At 37.7% G+C, this 16,851-nt stretch overlaps 1 protein-coding gene across 1 annotated transcript in view; it reads left to right on the top strand.

Moving 5' to 3' along the window:
- The window catches only part of LOC107753504 (anosmin-1-like), a gene marked incomplete at its 3' end in the record, with an annotated part of 57,091 nt that overhangs the window by 25,993 nt on the left and 14,247 nt on the right, over positions 1-16,851 (top strand). The window contains exon 2 of the mRNA XM_016569656.1: positions 2,161-2,208. Coding sequence (XP_016425142.1) covers positions 2,161-2,208 — 48 coding nt within the window. The remainder of the gene's footprint in view (positions 1-2,160; positions 2,209-16,851) is intronic.

Raw genomic sequence — 16,851 nt, forward strand, 5'->3', positions numbered from 1 at the left:
CGAGTGAAATAAACACTGCAAGTCGAGCACCCGGTTCTGAACCCGGCTTTCAGAGGTGGTGCCCATCGAGGACTTATCCTAGAAAGGGACAGAACACACAGGTCCCGGGAAACACTGCAAAGAAAGCTAGCAGAAGGGTTATACACAACACAATATATATATATTTAGAAATGGATAGTACTCACCCACCATGGTTCCCGCGTCGGAGCTCCGTCCGGAGAAGCCTCTCGACTGGACCATCAGTAACGTTGGTTACTATGAAGCCATAGAACCAACCAAAAACATCATAGGTCCAGTAGGAGACTGTTATGCAGGAAGTTTCCACCTAACCTCGGTCAGGTGGAGAGATGGTGGTTACAGGGGAATTTGGGGAGGGAAAGATCTGTCACTACCATTGCCGCCATGGATCTGCCCATAGCAGAGGCGGCCTGCTTAGTAGCACGGAGAGCGAGATCCGTGGTGCGGCGCAACTCAGCTACCTCATCAGGAGAAAGGCCCTCGCCTTTATCCAGGTCTTTCAGCAGGTCAGCCTGGTATGCCTGGAGCACCGCCATCGTGTGCAACGAAGCGACAGCCTGACCTGCTGCTGCGTATGATCTGCCATTCAAGTGAGATGTAATCTGAAGGGGCTTGGATGGCAAGGAGGAAGTTTTGAGAGAAGCTGTCTCACCCATAGAGAGATAGCTGGCTAGCGTCTCTTCTACCGGGGGCATCCTCTCATAGCCGTTTTCGCGCATCGCCTCGATGTTGGCATAACTGGTATGCTGGAACCGATGGATGCGTGAGGAAAACGGCCTCTTCCATTCCTTCTCGATCTCAGTATGGAGATCAGGAAGGAAAGGAAGGCTCACCTGAGCTGGAGGGCTATGGCCAGAAAGATAACGTTCATCGAGACGACCTCACGACGTCACTTCCTTAGTCCGCTTCCACGGTAAGTCAAGCCTTGCCGTGGCGCGATCCATAACCTCTAAGAGCTCATCATACGCAGGGCAGGAGGATTGAGAAGGCTCAGCCTCAGCTTCTTCGCTCTCTTCATCCATTTCCTGCTCTTCCTGGGCTGGACCCAGCAGAGCACTGGCGGTCAGTGAAGACGAAGAAGAGAATGATGTGTGCTCCCGGCGCCTATTTATACTGTAGTCGCACCGGTAGTGACGTCATGGCTGTCGCCGGCCAACGAGTTGGTGTTTTTTCAATGTATGCTTCAGACACGGGTCACGACGAGGCGTTCCCCATAACGACCCCTAGAGGACGCAGTTCGAAGTTCCCATGAAAGGGAAATCTTCTTTTGTGTTCAGCACAAGAAAGAAATCAATACAGGTTTGGGACAACATGAGAGTGAGTAAATAATGACAAGCAGCAGCATGTTTAGTATTAGTCTGCTGTCACTTTAGGACCTGCATGCATCCATTCTTCTCTCAACTGTTTCCTTTCACTTTAGACATAACCAACTGTGTTTTTATGTAAACCTTGTGTGTTCTTGAAATGAAATGTTTAACCGGCAAGGCTTTAAAGCACATGCAAATAATGTACTTTTGTGATTGTGAAGTGCAGTGTCCTGTGAGTGTAACTCTACCATTGAGGTAACATTTGATGTGAATATACATTGCGTTGTACAGTATATTTAGACAGAGGCACCAGAACTTCTTCAAAAGCAGATATTGAAAACATTTTAATCATCCACGATCAAAAATCATGATATCGAACACCCCTACGTTTCAAAACAGTTATGATGGAACAAATCCTCATTTACAAAAATCACATGACTTTGGCAGTTTGATACACACTCTGAATCACTGGTTCCAAACTAATGGTTTGCAAAGGTTTCAAAGCTTCACATAGCAGTGCTGGAAAACCTTTGAGATTGTCTTCTTGTTTTGTTTAATAAATATTTACGCCTCAACTCTTTCCCTGCACTACGTGACACAATTGTGCCTTTAGAAATCCTGTTTGTTGTATTATACTCAATGTTAATCTGACCACAATCCTCCCACACCCTCAGAATATATATTATACATTCCCATCTGTCAGAGCTAGTGTGTGTGCAACCTTAAAAGATGAAATAAAATTTACATTCTATTTAATACTGTTCATATTTAGTTATCTAAAACGTAAAAAGTTGTAATATCATTATAACCATGAGTGTTTCTTGGTCTCTTACAGAATGACCGTGTGTTGGACTGGTGTGAGGACCACAGGAGATGTTCACAGGTAAGATGTGTTTTCAGATTAATGAGCTTGACATTATTCATTGAGCTCACAGCATCTCACACTGCCTCAGCGCTGTTCACAGGTAAGATGTGTTTTCAGATTAATGAGCTTGACATTATTCATTGAGCTCACAGCATCTCACACTGCCTCAGCGCTGCTAAATAAAACTCTGTTCAAATGTAATTTCCTTTTATTACAAGGAAATGGCCAAAGGTTAATGCCTTTATACAAACCACATGCCCTGTACCTACACTACACTCACTCATGTCTAATGGCTTCTGGAAACCCAATATAAACAGCACTGAGAGCCGCTGTTGTACCCAGGGCAATTTTTGGCCTTATTACAGCTCTTTCCTTCCACCAGATTATGGTCATTTTAGGGTTTAGTACTTTATAGGAGAAAAAGAGATAGCATTTTAATATTTTGGTGTTCCTTACACTTCCATTTTCTGAATATAGATTGAATTCATGATATTTAATATATTACTGAGCACAAATACAAAAAAAATCGTAATCTTTCATCAAAATATAATAACATGCTCCATCGCAGAAACATATTTTTAGCTGATATCACTAAGTTGACTTATTTTGTAACTCCTTCCCCTCCATCCATCTGTCATATAGAGATCACTTTTCACTATCCAATAAGTTCCCAGTGGATAAAATCACTGTCACATTACAAAAGTTATGTGTTGTGAACATGTTTCATGTTGACTTTAAGACCACGTTAGTTTTTCCTAATTGGTTTACCCCATGGGAAATAAATAAGGACAGGTTAGGGGTAATGCAATAAGCATTTACAGCACATATTCAACCGTCTCATGGGAAAACGTGTCTATACTAACATTTTTGCAAAACTCCAAAAAATGTACCGATACCCCTAGTGAAAAATAAATATACTATTTATTACTAAATATATTACTTTTTTACAAGAGACATACAACTCCCTGTAGTGAAATGATTACTATAGTGCCAGTAAAGCACCTACAACTTTTCTTCCTTTTCATACAAATTATAATGATGTGGGCAAGATTATCAATTAATTTCTTATTTTTGCGCAGTCCATATGTTGTTATGACCTCCAAACAATTTTACCACAGTGCATTATTTGTAAACTAATACATTTTGGCATTTGCATCACATAACCAGCTCCACATATATGGCTTTTCTGATGCAGTAAACTTACTCAATAGCTCACCCGGTACAGGATTGCACTTGCTTGGGTACGAGTCCAGTGAAACATGAGCTACGATAAAAGCACTCAAAAACTTATAGAAGCACAGTTGCTTCAGCAAATGCATTTTTATTTCACATTTGCTTTTGTTAACACTATCAGTTAAGTTTAAGGTAGGGTTTAGTGTAGGTGCTATGTTATTATCAAATGCAACAGAGCACTGCCCGATTGAAGTTTGTCTATTTTGAATAAAATTGAACTCGCTTTAGAGCCACTCACTGGACATTTCTCCTTGAAAGTATTGCGAAATGTGCAAGAAGCAACATAATACTTTGCTGAAATGGTGTATTTTTCCAGTGAGTGTGGGTTGGAAATATTAGCAATGTTACTATTAACCCAGACCTCGCACAATACAGTAGCGGTTTTAACCTTTTCGAATGAATTTGTGTTGCAAGATCTTTTAAATGGCGCTTTCCACAGTTTCATTCAAACTGTCCCAGTTGTGGTTTAATCTGGCTCTCAAATACCGTGTTAGATCAGAGGAACTGAGACTGAAGCGGACCATGAAGAAAACCCAAGACCAATTCTTTTTTAAGAATAGTGATATGCAACTGTAATTGCCCTTCGATAAGCTAGTAAACATGGTTAGCTCATTAATGGTAATTTCCTCAACCCAGACATCTCTGGCTGCTGTCCGCCAATCACCAACCACCGCTCACCCTGAGGGCCAGAGCTTTAAAATCCCTGAATGAAAAAGAGCAAAAACATTCCTCGTGGAAGCCGTATTTCTCACACCAAGCGTTTAAGCCGTTCTAATTGCTTTCAGATGGAAGTAATCCACCGTCAGCCCTTCCAATAACAGGTAAAGTAAATGTTGTGTTTCTTATGAAAATAAGCTGTGTTCACATCCTCCTGGGCTGAGCTGCGTCTCTAAAAGTGCACTTGAAATTAGCTTCTGTTTATTCGTTTAAAGTCCAGGCCAGGAAGACGCTATTTTTTCTTTTTCTTGTAATGTCTTGTTTGCTTGTGAAGGACTTTCTACGTCTCAAATATTTTGTTTGTATATTTTGAGTGCATGATCAGTTGATCTGCTAAACTGAGTGCACCGCAAATCTCCTCCTATCCCTTACAAAAAATGTGTTTTACTCAAGTGTGCTCTTATTATACTTATTCTAAACAAAAAAATAAGATGGTATACATTCGGTCCACTATTTATGTGCTTTACAGTGCTTGTATACTTTATACAAAATTCATACAAAATCATACTTAAGTATACTTGGTTTACACTAACAAGTATACAGAATAATCTAAGAATATTTGGACTATAAAAAATGTATAACTTAGTACTCTAAATATACTTTGTATATTTTAAATATCTACTGCTGTTACACTTTAAGTACACCAATTTTATAAAAAACTGAAAAAGTGGGACAACTTAGTCCCAAGAAGTTTGTGAAAATAGTACATTTATAAGTATACTACTAGTACATTAATTTTAGTATACATACTACATGAAATACTTTTGGAAAATATACTTGAAATTTACTCAAGGCAAGACACTACAGGCAAAACCATAGTTTTTAAGTCAGTTTTGAGATTTTAGACTAGTTTGACTAGTGGAAAGAAAACGTACAAAATATACATTTATGTTATTACACTTTTTGCATCTGTAGATGTCAATTAGACAGTACATGTATTTACAGGCCACTTCTCAAAATTAGTTTCTCATGCACTTCAGAACTTACACACACCACACTTTACAGTTTTAATTCCTGTTCATAGTATATAGGTTTTTGTTTATATATCATTCACCTGATTTATTTAACATTATTCCTCAAACATGGTGAATTTTTTTTCTTACTGTTAACAGTATTTTCTGATTTATGATGATAAAATGATAAGAAGAAATATCCAGAATCCCCTCCGTAAAAACCTTTCACTCTGATATGTCAACAAAATGAAACACCTTGGCTTTGTCCAATATTCAGATTTCTGTTCTGGAAATGCATTTTTAATTAGATTATGCCTCATTTGCATATTCAAATGTAACATTTCAGAAAACTTGTAATATAAAATTCAATGTGTTAATGTACTGTGATTTTGAATTGAATTATTCACATGTTGTGTCTTGCCTTAAGTTCAATTAATAGAATGAAGTATACTTTTTTTTTGAAAGGAGTATCCCCAAATGCACAAGCTACAGCTAAACAGCATCTGAAATGAGCAGAGGCCAGTGTTAGGAGCTTGATCAGGGCGTCACCCCAGCACTTGTCCGGTCTTATCCGTCACGCTTGACCCTGGGTGAACGGGAAAGCTGTCAGATGTTTCACTGTGGAAACACACGCAGTTTACTACGCCTCTGGAGGTTAACCCCACTGAAGCCACTCTCTCTTCTCTTAAGTAAAGCTTAGAAGCAGATGGAGACATGTGCCCTGCTGGGGTTGACCCGGGCTGGGCTGGGGCGCAAGCTTTGGACCCTGATCAGCAGGAGGGTCATGAGGAGCAGCACACAAGGGTCACTCTGTGTGTGGCCGGCTGAGCTTGTGCTGAAGCCATGAGGGCACTGACGGCCACTGCTGACTCAGCAGCTTCCCGCTTTAAGGGGCGTACTGTTTTGAGATTTTGGGAGTTCATTACGTTTAACAGTTCCTGGAAGTTTCACAGAAGGACTTATTCCAGCTTTGTTTGCAACTGTGATTTTGGAGGTTTAAAATGAGTCTCATTAGGTACTGTATCTAAAAGCAGTAATATTATATGTTGTTTCTCATGCTGATAAATTAGCCTAGTAGCGTTCTTATCACAGTCACCAAGCCTCAAAATACTGGCGGTTCCACAGCACTCTTTTCAGGGTTGCCAGATCTAAACCAGCCCATTGTCAATCAAAACTAGCCAAAAACTAGTCCACTGACCAATGAAAACAGCCCAAAAATTAACCCAAATACCACAACCATGCCACTCCCATACCTAAAATACATATTTTACAATCACTGTTCTGCATTACACACAATTTCAGCTTGAAAATCACTGAATAGTAGTAATCATAAACAGTCTGTTATCATAAATCATCTGTCATTAAGGTTAACAGTTTTTGCAATAGCATTAAATTATAAGAAAAAACGTACAATGTTTATATATTTATATATATGCTTAACACAATACGTGTTCCTTGCAAAACAACTCTGCTGCATATCAAGAAATTACCCGAGGAGCACTGTTTGTGTGCATTGTTGGTGCCAAAGTTCACTTTATTCAGACATTTATATAACGCCTGTTACACTGGGGGAAAAAATGGTGTAGAGATCTTCACACAGTACTTGGTAGTAAATTTCACAAATAATTACAAAGAAATGGCAAGTAACACATTGAATTAAATGTGTTACTTGTAAATCAAATTCTGAAGTAGAAAGACTGAAATCGTTTTTCCTTTAAAACATACTCCAATAATCTTGAAATGAAAATCATGTTTAGTTGTTTCAGTTGTTACATCAAACGGATTACATTTGGTATGTGAGTGACACAGAGAGGGTAGTTATTCAGTTTTGGGAAAATTCTAGGAAAATAGCTTGTGTTTAACTAGACAACAAAGTAAAGAATTTTGCCAAAATATATTAATGTATATCTTTTATTGTACCATAATTATATTTGTGTTATTTGTAATATATTTTCACTTTCACACACACAAATTTATTTTTATTTGCTATTAAGAATTATAATATTAAGGAAAAACAATGTGTATGTATATACATATATATATATATATATATATATATGTGTGTGTGTGTGTGTGTGTGTGTTTAAAATATGTAAAAAAATAAATTTAAAAATTTAAAAAATCAGAACAAGGCAATGAACTGTAGGACCTTTTTGAGTGTACTCAACATATGAGTTTCATTTAGTTCAACTAAAAAAAGTTATATAGAGTTCATTCTAAATGTCAAAACAAGTCACAGACTAGCTGAAGTGGAAGAAACTTTAAGGACAACACTAATCTCAGTAGTGACATACAACTTTTACAATAGAATACTATCAAAAACACTACATAGAGCTAAGACATCTAATTCATCATCAGGGATCAAACGGAGCATGTTTAACAGCCTGCTGGACGCTCACCAACCCATGTGACATCGTAAGCTACACTAAATGGCCTAAAAGTTGACTTAATTTAATTTATAAACTTTTTCTACATTCAAAAAAGTTTGTCTGACAACAAGGATTTTGGCTTTTAACAGTGAAGTAAAGTACTTGTACTGTTATATCACTTGGATTGTACTGCAAGATGTGGTTGAAGTATTGTGACGGCTTTACTGTCATTGATTTTTTCCAGAAGCTTAAATACATCAATTTTGTAACATTAAACCCCAGTTCAAACAGCTCCATGCTTAAAGCGCTCTACACATTCTTATTCAAAGCACCAAATAATCGCAACAGCATGAAATCATCTGTGGTTTCCACCTAAAGCAATACATTTAGCTTCAAAACCACAGAGAGCCTCAAAGCCAACATTACAGTTCCTAAAGTAAACCATGCTCCGTTACCATTTACATATCTGAAATATGCTCTGTTACCTTTAACAGCACGTGAAATAGTTTATGATGACGGATTCATTCGAACCATATGAGTGGCGTAGACAACTCCTCCTCGCGCCGCTGAGAGTTTCTGCAGGCTGGTGAACTCCGTGGCCTTGTGTCGTAGTTTCTCCTCCGCCCTTAGCAGCATGTTTGCTGTGAGCGTGTTGCGTGTGGCCTGCAGGCACCTGAACTGCAAAGCCAAGTCAATGGATTGCAGACATTCGGAACACCCAGGTTGTTCCCATAATGCACCAGTGCAGATGTGTGCTGATTTAAACTGCAGCAAGCAACGGATGTTTTCCAGTTCATTTGCTGCCCCGTGTGACACCTTTAATGACCAGCCCGTCCTGCGTTCGTCAAGCAGGCTGATGTTTCGCTGGGAAGGTGTTTGCATGTTTTACTAGAGAGCTCCCGGGATTCAGAAACACTGAATTAAAGATGTTTCTGCGCATATGGTTTTTGTCATAGTGAGTTTGGAGCCCATGAGAATGTACACTAAATCAGAACATGCAGCCTTTCTTTAGAATCATGCACAGGCAAAATGAGAACGCTGAGAGGTCAAGAAGAGACCTCTGGACAGAGTCTTTCACAATCAAGTCCGAGATGATTTGTGTTTGGTTAGGGGGGTGGTATGGATGTTTGTCATCGGCTTCCATATGGATAAGCCATTTGAGTTATTCTTGACATTGAGAGATGAATGGACTTCCACTCTTTCTCGGGCTACACTGCGTCTCCTAATGTTTCAGTTTTTCACGTCTGGCGTTTGAAGGTTCATCGGAGGTGAGGCCGGGAACACAAGCTACCTCTTACAGCGAGCACAGCTTTCTCCCATTTGTTGCCATCTTGTTCTGCACGGCTTTCAAAAGGTCTCGGAGGGTCTGCGCTGCTTCTCAGAAAGATTTTCTGAATTTGTTCCATCATGTCACAAACCACTTTAAAGCTCCTCTGGTTTATGATGACATACATTCAAAAGAAATGCTTTTCTGATCAGATGATCATCTGATAACACTTTACAATAAAGTTCCATTTGTTAACTTAGATTAGTTAGCTTTTACTAACTTACTTTATTAATCTTACCCTCTTAAATAAAGGTTCTTTATTGGCATCTGTGGTTCCATGAAGAACCTTTAACATCCATGGAAACTTTCCATTATTCAAAAGGATCTTTATAGTGAAAAAAGGTTCTTTAGATTATTAAGATATTTTTTACCCTCAGACAAAAAAAAATGGTTCTTTCAAGAGCCATTCACTGTTCTTTGGGGAACAAAAATGGTTCTTCTATGGTATCACTGTGAAAACGCACATTTGGGAGCTTTTCTTTTTTTTTTTTTTACATATGTACTTAATTTCTACATTTAATAATACATTATTGATGCATTACTTAATGGACCTGAGTTTACATGAACTACCAATGAACAATTTTGATGGTCCCCTTGAGGCATTCTGCTGACTGTAAGTAACTTTGCAACTACCGTATTGTCCCGAGACAAAAGACGATATTTTTTTCTTGGAAATACATCTGAAAAAAACGCGGTCGTCTTATATTCAGGGTCTAGACTTTGACATGTCAATAATACACCCACAACAATAGGTGGAGCCAAATACGCATAAAACGAGTGTGCCATGAAATACTAATGTAATGCGTGTTGTAAAGATCGCGAGTAAAAACAAAAGAAAAAGAAAACCTTACAGCTGCATGAGTCGTGACTGTCACGTTAGCATGATGGCACCAAACTCCCTTTGTGATTTTAAAACATAAGACAGTACCCAGATTTGAAGACTACAGTAAGATTTAACTTCTACTGTTAATAAGATTTTGGTAGGCTACTATTAGATGGATAGCCTAAATGTCCTAATTCAGATGGACTACCTGTTTTGTTTTGTTTTTTAATGGTATATCAAAAAGTGCATATTTTTTAAATGTGATTGTTGGTACATTTTACCAGTTTTTACCATACTTTCAAAACAAAAATTAAAATAGGAAAAATATGCAATATGAAAATAATTGAAGACAAAATGTGTTTTACTGAGAAAAAACAAGATTTGGTTTTTAAAAAAGCCTTTTTCCAAAAGGTACATCTGGAAAAAGGGGGGGTCGTCTTATAATCAGGGTCGTCTTATATTCGGGACAATACGGTACTAAAGATCAGCTGGTTCAGGTGTTTCTAATTAAGAGAAGGTGGACACCACTTATTTAAATAAAAAGTTTTTTGTCATTTACTCACGCTAATGTCATTACAAACCTGCATGACTTCCATTCTTCTGTGGAACACAAAAAAGATAAGATAATGGTTTTTGTTTTTTTTCGTACGTTGAAAGTAAATGGAGTCCTCCAGAGTTGTTTTGGACCCAAATGACTTCCATTTTATGGACAAAACAGTTGACACATTCTTCAAAATATCTCAAGAAAGGCAGAATTTGTAGAAAAGTAAATTTTTTGTGATATTTATGAGTCTACGTTTCCTGTGCAGTCCACAGAAGAGCCCAGGTCGGACAGGAATCCTATTAAAGATATTACGGGTCAAATATTCGACTTGGTGAGCAAGCACAATGGTAACAGCACCATCATCAAAGCCATCACCGGCGTACGAGCTCACCAGACACCAAGTCCCAAAACTGGTAAGCAGCTCTCCATCACACCGGACATTGGGTCCATCTTTGCTGAAAAGTAGTCAAAAATTAAAGTATTAAGGTTTCCACAGTCTGGGCCAGTCGTGTTGAACTGTCTGTTCTTGGTCTGTCTTGCTTGAGCAATGTTTTACTGTCAAAAGAAGCTTTAAGTCATTGAAGCCATGGAATGTTACATCAACTCTGCCAGTTGGATGGAACTTCAATTAGACATCAGGGCCCTCTTTATGCATGCTGTTCATCAAAAATGGCATCCTATGTTTCTGCCAAGCTGCTTAGTCTCTTAACTTAAGAAACCTTTAAACCGTGTGCGCCAGCCTCTGTAGATTGGGCCAGGGGTCAAACAGTGTATGTCTTGTCCAAAATAGGAAAATGTTGCTGTTAAACTCATGTGTGGATTATTTTTTCCTACACCACTTCTGTTTTCAAACTCCAAGGTTTTCCCATATCCAAATGTTGATTTCTTTTTTTGCCATTACTGTATTGTCCCGAATATAAGACGATGTTTTTTTCTTGGAAATACATCTGAAAAAACGCGGTCGTCTTATATTCAGGGTCTAGACTTTGACATGTCAATAATACACCCACAACAATAGGTGGTGCCAAAACCGCATAAAACGAGTGTGCCATGAAATACGTAATGTAATGCGTGTTGTAAAGATCTCGAGTAATAACAAAAGAAGCAGAAAACCTTACAGCTGCATGAGTCGTGACTGTCACGTTAGCCTGATGGGACCAAACTCTCTTTGTGATTTTAAAACGTAAGACAGTACCCAGATTTGAAGACTACAGTAAGATTTAACTTCTACTGTTAATAAGATTTTGGTAGGCTGGTATTAGATGGATAGCCTAAATGTCCTCATTCAGATGGGCTACCTGTTTTTTTTTATTTTTATGGTATATCAAAAAGTGTTTATTTTTTAAATGTGATTGTTGGTACATTTTACAAGTTTTTACCATACTTTCAAAACAAAAATTAAAATAGGAAAAATATGCAATATGAAAATAATTGAAGACAAAATGTGTTTTACTGAGAAAAAACAAGATTTGGTTTTTAAAAAGCCTTTTTCCAAAAGGTACATCTGCAAAGGGGGGTCGTCTTATAATCAGGGTCGTCTTATATTCGGGCCAATACGGTACATGTCAACTAGCAGTCATTAGAGTATTAGTACTGTAGACTGTCTGCTTAATATCTGCTAACACTTTATTTTGATGGACACCAACAGACATTATGATCACTATAAATAACTTTGCAACTGCAAGTCAACTTATTCTACGAACCCTAACCTGTCTACTAATACTCTAATGAGTGCTACTTGACTGCTAGTTGCAAAGTTACTTATAGTCAGCATTATGTCTGTTGGGGGACCATCAAAATAAAGTGTAACTTATTTAACTAACGTTATTACACGCCTTTGTGGAATACTTGATTCTGATTGGTCAGTCGTGACATTACGAGGTCTGTTATTCCTCGAGATGTGGCAAGTAGCCGTGTAATAAGCGGGATAATGTACATCCAGCCGGTTGTTATCGCAGAATAACCTCCGCTGCGTGTCGGGCTCCCGATCACCCTGTCGGGGGTTATTCTGTGATAACAACCGGCTGGATGTACATTATCCCTTACTTAACAACGATTAATAAAATGCAACGTAACAAGTGAATTGCTCATTGTTAGTTAATATTAGTTAATGCATGTAAAGTGTTACGTATTATTTATTTTTAACTAGTAAAGTCACACATGGTTGTCAACCGTTACGTAAGATGGCAGTCTTTCGGTTGTCTGTTGCAGTTATTATTAAGCATTCAGCATCATGTTTCTTACTGACGCCAATGACTCGTTTCATTTTCTTGGCCCCATGTGGTCTCATTTACTTCCATCACACCACACTTGTTTATCTCAGTATTTGAGTCAGTGAACAGTCCAAAACACATTTATTGCTTACATCCTGTTCATTTCTTATTTCCTTTTTCAAGAACATTTATAGCTCTCAGGCTGTATAGTGCTGGTTAGACTTTGTTATCAGAATTTCTGTTTGTCCAGAAATAATAAGCACACATTGTTTCATATGGCAATTTTGTATAAACTGCAAAGAACCATTCTCTTAATCTATATTCAACACCTGGGAAAGGCAATATTTCATTATTAAGGTGTTTTATCAATGTTTTGCCTTTAATATAACTTCCAACCTTCATAGAGCAGGTTCAGTCTCTCCAGCTGGATGCTGTCAGAACATCTGCAGTTGCTTCAGGGAATCAGCACAAAAGGGTGGTTTGATAACATTCAAGTCAAAATGAACCTAAGGATGTTTTTTTTCTTTCGCTGTGTAAACATATGCACAGGCCAGATAAATAAATGTACTGATGAGGTTCATGGCCAGTTCGCTTTCTTAACCCTGATTGATTTGATTGTACATTTGAAAGTGACTAACACACCAGCTACTGAGAGGAAACTACTTCATAAGCAAGCAAGATATTGATATCACCTCCACAGCAGATGTTAGAAACTCACTCACAGATGTTTGCAACTATGCGAAAACATTTAAGAGTTTTTGAACTCAAAGCGTGTCAGCTTCAATCTGATGTTTCTGTAAACCTGAATCTGTTTTTATTTGTCTTAATGTGAATATGCTGAGCCTGCTTTTCTTGTTGTTTGAACCGGTGATGTGTAACAACTCAAGTCATACGGACTCATTTTCTGATGTTTTTTTTTTTTTTTTTTGCTGCTTTTATGTCCTTTTTGATCTTGACACACTGAAAATAAAATGATATTTTGCATCAATTAAAAAAAAAAAATACTCTAATTTGTTACAGCCATATAAGTTTTTCTCAAATTATATTTATGGTTTTATTTAATATGAAATATCTCTTTTCCCAAAGACAGAAACATTCATACCAGGTAAAAAAGATGAACAAAACTTCTTCTATTTTCTATTACACCAATATAAAAGAGCATTTTTAATGGCATGTGCCTGTCATTGCAATTTTTCAGTGTAGTTGCCCTAATTTTCAGTTTTTTCATATATGTATAAAACTGTGCAATAGTGTGGTTTTTTTTCAATCACTACTAACGATAGATTGAAGAGCATGTGTGCTCTTATGCAGGAAATGAGGTCAGGTAGCAGGAGTGGATTTGATTGGACAGGAGCCCTCTTGATTGCTTCATCTGGGCTGCGTTCAGCCCCGACAAAAATGGTGCAAAACGTGTTTTAAACGGAAACAGTGGTGCGTTGAACACTGTTCTGATGACGCAAGAGTTGCAACTATGGCTGAGAAGGCCATTCTTTGTGTTCTTTTTGAAGAATTTTCGGAGCCTGAATACGTGTTTCGGTATAAATACGTGTTTATTAATACAGCAAAATACGCTCGATGGTACAGTCACTGCCCTTGTCATCCAGAATAAAAGAGAACATCCCAATCAAATGAAGGGATTTGTGGAAACTGTAGTTCCTAATTATTGTGATCCAACATTTCCCTTGCATTTCAGGATGAAAAGACAAACATTTCAGGTGAAGGATAATCCACTTCTTACCTCCAAGACTGTGTTATGATCTATATGACCTTATTATTTTTATTGTGAGTATGCTTATCATTATTGCTGATCACTGTTGTTGTGCTATATTGTAATATTTACCATTATATAATCTGCGAGCTGTCTCTTTAATACCGCGTGGTTTATATACATGCTGCTGCTGATTGGGCTGACATGTTTGACACGCCCACCAAACAAGAGAAAACGCATCTCAAACCCCGTTGCACACCATTTCCAGGAAACATGTCATTCAAACCGGAAACCGTAGCAAAACGGTGCACACCAGTTTGAGCCTGAACTTGCCCCTGGTGACTCTGATGTCTTTCTTATGATGAGGAATGGGCTTTTATCTTCATGAAGAGGTTTTCCATACTGCCTTTGAGCCTCAACTTCTCACACATTTTTTTTTTCAGCCAGGCCAGAATGTCATCTGCCTTTTTTTAAAGGGAAGAGACAGTAAAACAGCAGGACAGCTGGAGAGTGAAACTCTTTACCGGTTCTGAGGCTGCCACCATACAGACGTCTGAGTTCAGAGTAGATGCTTGTTCAAGCACTTGTGCATCGTTGAAGTAGCTAAATTAGTTCAGTCTGGGTCTGTGCATTTCTCATGCATTCAGCCTAATATTCTCTTTAAACCATGCAATTGCTATTGAGCAGAACAAAAAAACAGACTAAAAAATGTGTGGAAAAAGCTAGAGATTTCTTGAACCAGAGCTAAGCTAAATGTGCAACTTGAGTCCATCTGCACGTCCCGTTATTTTCAGTATGGAGCTGAAGCTGTCAGAAATTTTGTGCGGAAATATGCAGCATAGTTCTCTAAAAAATGAAAAGTGCCATCATTTACTCACCGTCATGTTGTTCCAAACCCATTTGACTTTCTTCGTTTTGTGAAACGTAAAAGGAATGTTAGGCAGAATGTTCATGATGCTCTTTTTCATGCAGTTTTTGAGATTTGACGATGAATTCCACAGCATCAAAGCTGCAAATTACTTTTGTTAAATGTCCCATCATAAATCTTTGGTTTATCAGCAGTTAACCCATTCAAATAGTCTTTCTCCAGCATTTACTTCTACATCATTTACAGGCTTTGATCTTCAGTTTCAATCAAATCCAATCAGCTCAAAGATTCAAATTCCGGGTTTAAAATCACACAGATCCGAATTTAAAAAACAGTGTTAAAGCCAGCATGAAATGAAAATTTCTTATTCATGTTATTGGTCTTAATGTGAACTCTTCTTTTGACCTTCTAATTTGTAGTTATAGTAATAAAGAGTAATAGTAATATTTCATTTTTTTTTTTTTTATAATAATTATTATGATTATTTTATAGCTAAATTGATATGTAATCACAACATTTTGACCAAATTGCGCAGCCTACAAAAAAGCACAGCAAACCTCAATTTTTATTTTATTTTTTTACATTTATGTACTTTTTTATTATTTATTAGCATTTTAAATCACAAATGTAATTTTTTTTCCCAAATCATACAGATTTACTCACATTCAGATCACCCTCCATCACAATCAACAACCTACTGTATGGATAGAACCAAGTTTCCACCCTACAATTTTCTTTATTTTTCAATAATCCATTACACTCGGATGCACTAAGATCTGTCGCTACTTCCAATACACTGTGACTTTAAACATACGAGTCGTATGCATTAACTTCTCTATATTAGATGTTTCATTTTTACAGACTATTCAGGTAAAGAATGTCACAGTGAACACTGCACCACCAATATTTATATTTATATCTGCTTTAAAAGAATGATGCATTGCTGAAGGCTTTCTCTGTGTGTCTGGTTTCAGGGATACTGGTGTGAAAAAGGCATCCGGTTCACCTTAGAGTGTTGAACTGCATGTGATGCATTAGGTTCTCTTTTCATAATTTATAGACTGGCACATGATTTAGATTCCAGCGCCTGTGAGGAGCGTCACCCACTGCGGGCAGAAGTCATCATGCGATCAAAGCCGAGCTGTGACTAAATCACAGGCAGACAAGCGCAGTGATGATCTGACCCTTGGGATTCTCCGTTCTGTGCTTCCCACTGCATTTCCAGCTCATCCACAGCAGCTCCTGTTACATTAGTGACAAAATGATATTCTGGAATTGTTTTGTTCCAGTGGCCTCTTTGCACCTTCTCTTAATTTTGCAAGAAAAATATCAAAAAAAAAAAGGAAAAGGTAATAGTCATTTTCTGCCAGGACACTATAGTTTACAGGACATTTCCTGTAATATATGTAATTCAATCCAATATGTAATTCAAAATACAAGAGAAAAAAAGTGGAGGAAAGAGAGATTGAGGGCAAAAAGTATGGTGGAACTGAGATAGAACTGAGATGAAACCTTTGATTAAAGTCATTACCGTGAGCTTTCATTAAAGGAACAGTTCATCCAAAAAAGAAAATTAGCTGAAAATGTACTCTCCCTCCGGCCATACAAGATGATGAGTTTGTTTCTTCATCAGATTTGTAGAAATGTAGCATTGCATCAGTGTCTCAGCAATAGATGCTCTGCAGTGAATGGGTGCCGTCAGAATGAGAGTCCAAACAGCTGATAAAAACATCACAATAATCCACAAGTAATCCACAGCACTCCAGTCCATCAGTTAACATCTGGAGAAGACAAAAGCTTGAAGCGGAGACATTTTTTGCTTCAAACCTGCTAAAATATGAGTCCTCTATCAAAACATTATTAAGCGTTATTATGGATTATGGTCTTGTTATTTTGGCTAGAGGTA

This window comes from Sinocyclocheilus rhinocerous, unplaced genomic scaffold (genome assembly GCF_001515625.1).
Source record: "Sinocyclocheilus rhinocerous isolate Xijiao unplaced genomic scaffold, SAMN03320098_v1.1 scaffold1523, whole genome shotgun sequence".
Lineage (NCBI taxonomy): Eukaryota > Metazoa > Chordata > Actinopteri > Cypriniformes > Cyprinidae > Sinocyclocheilus > Sinocyclocheilus rhinocerous.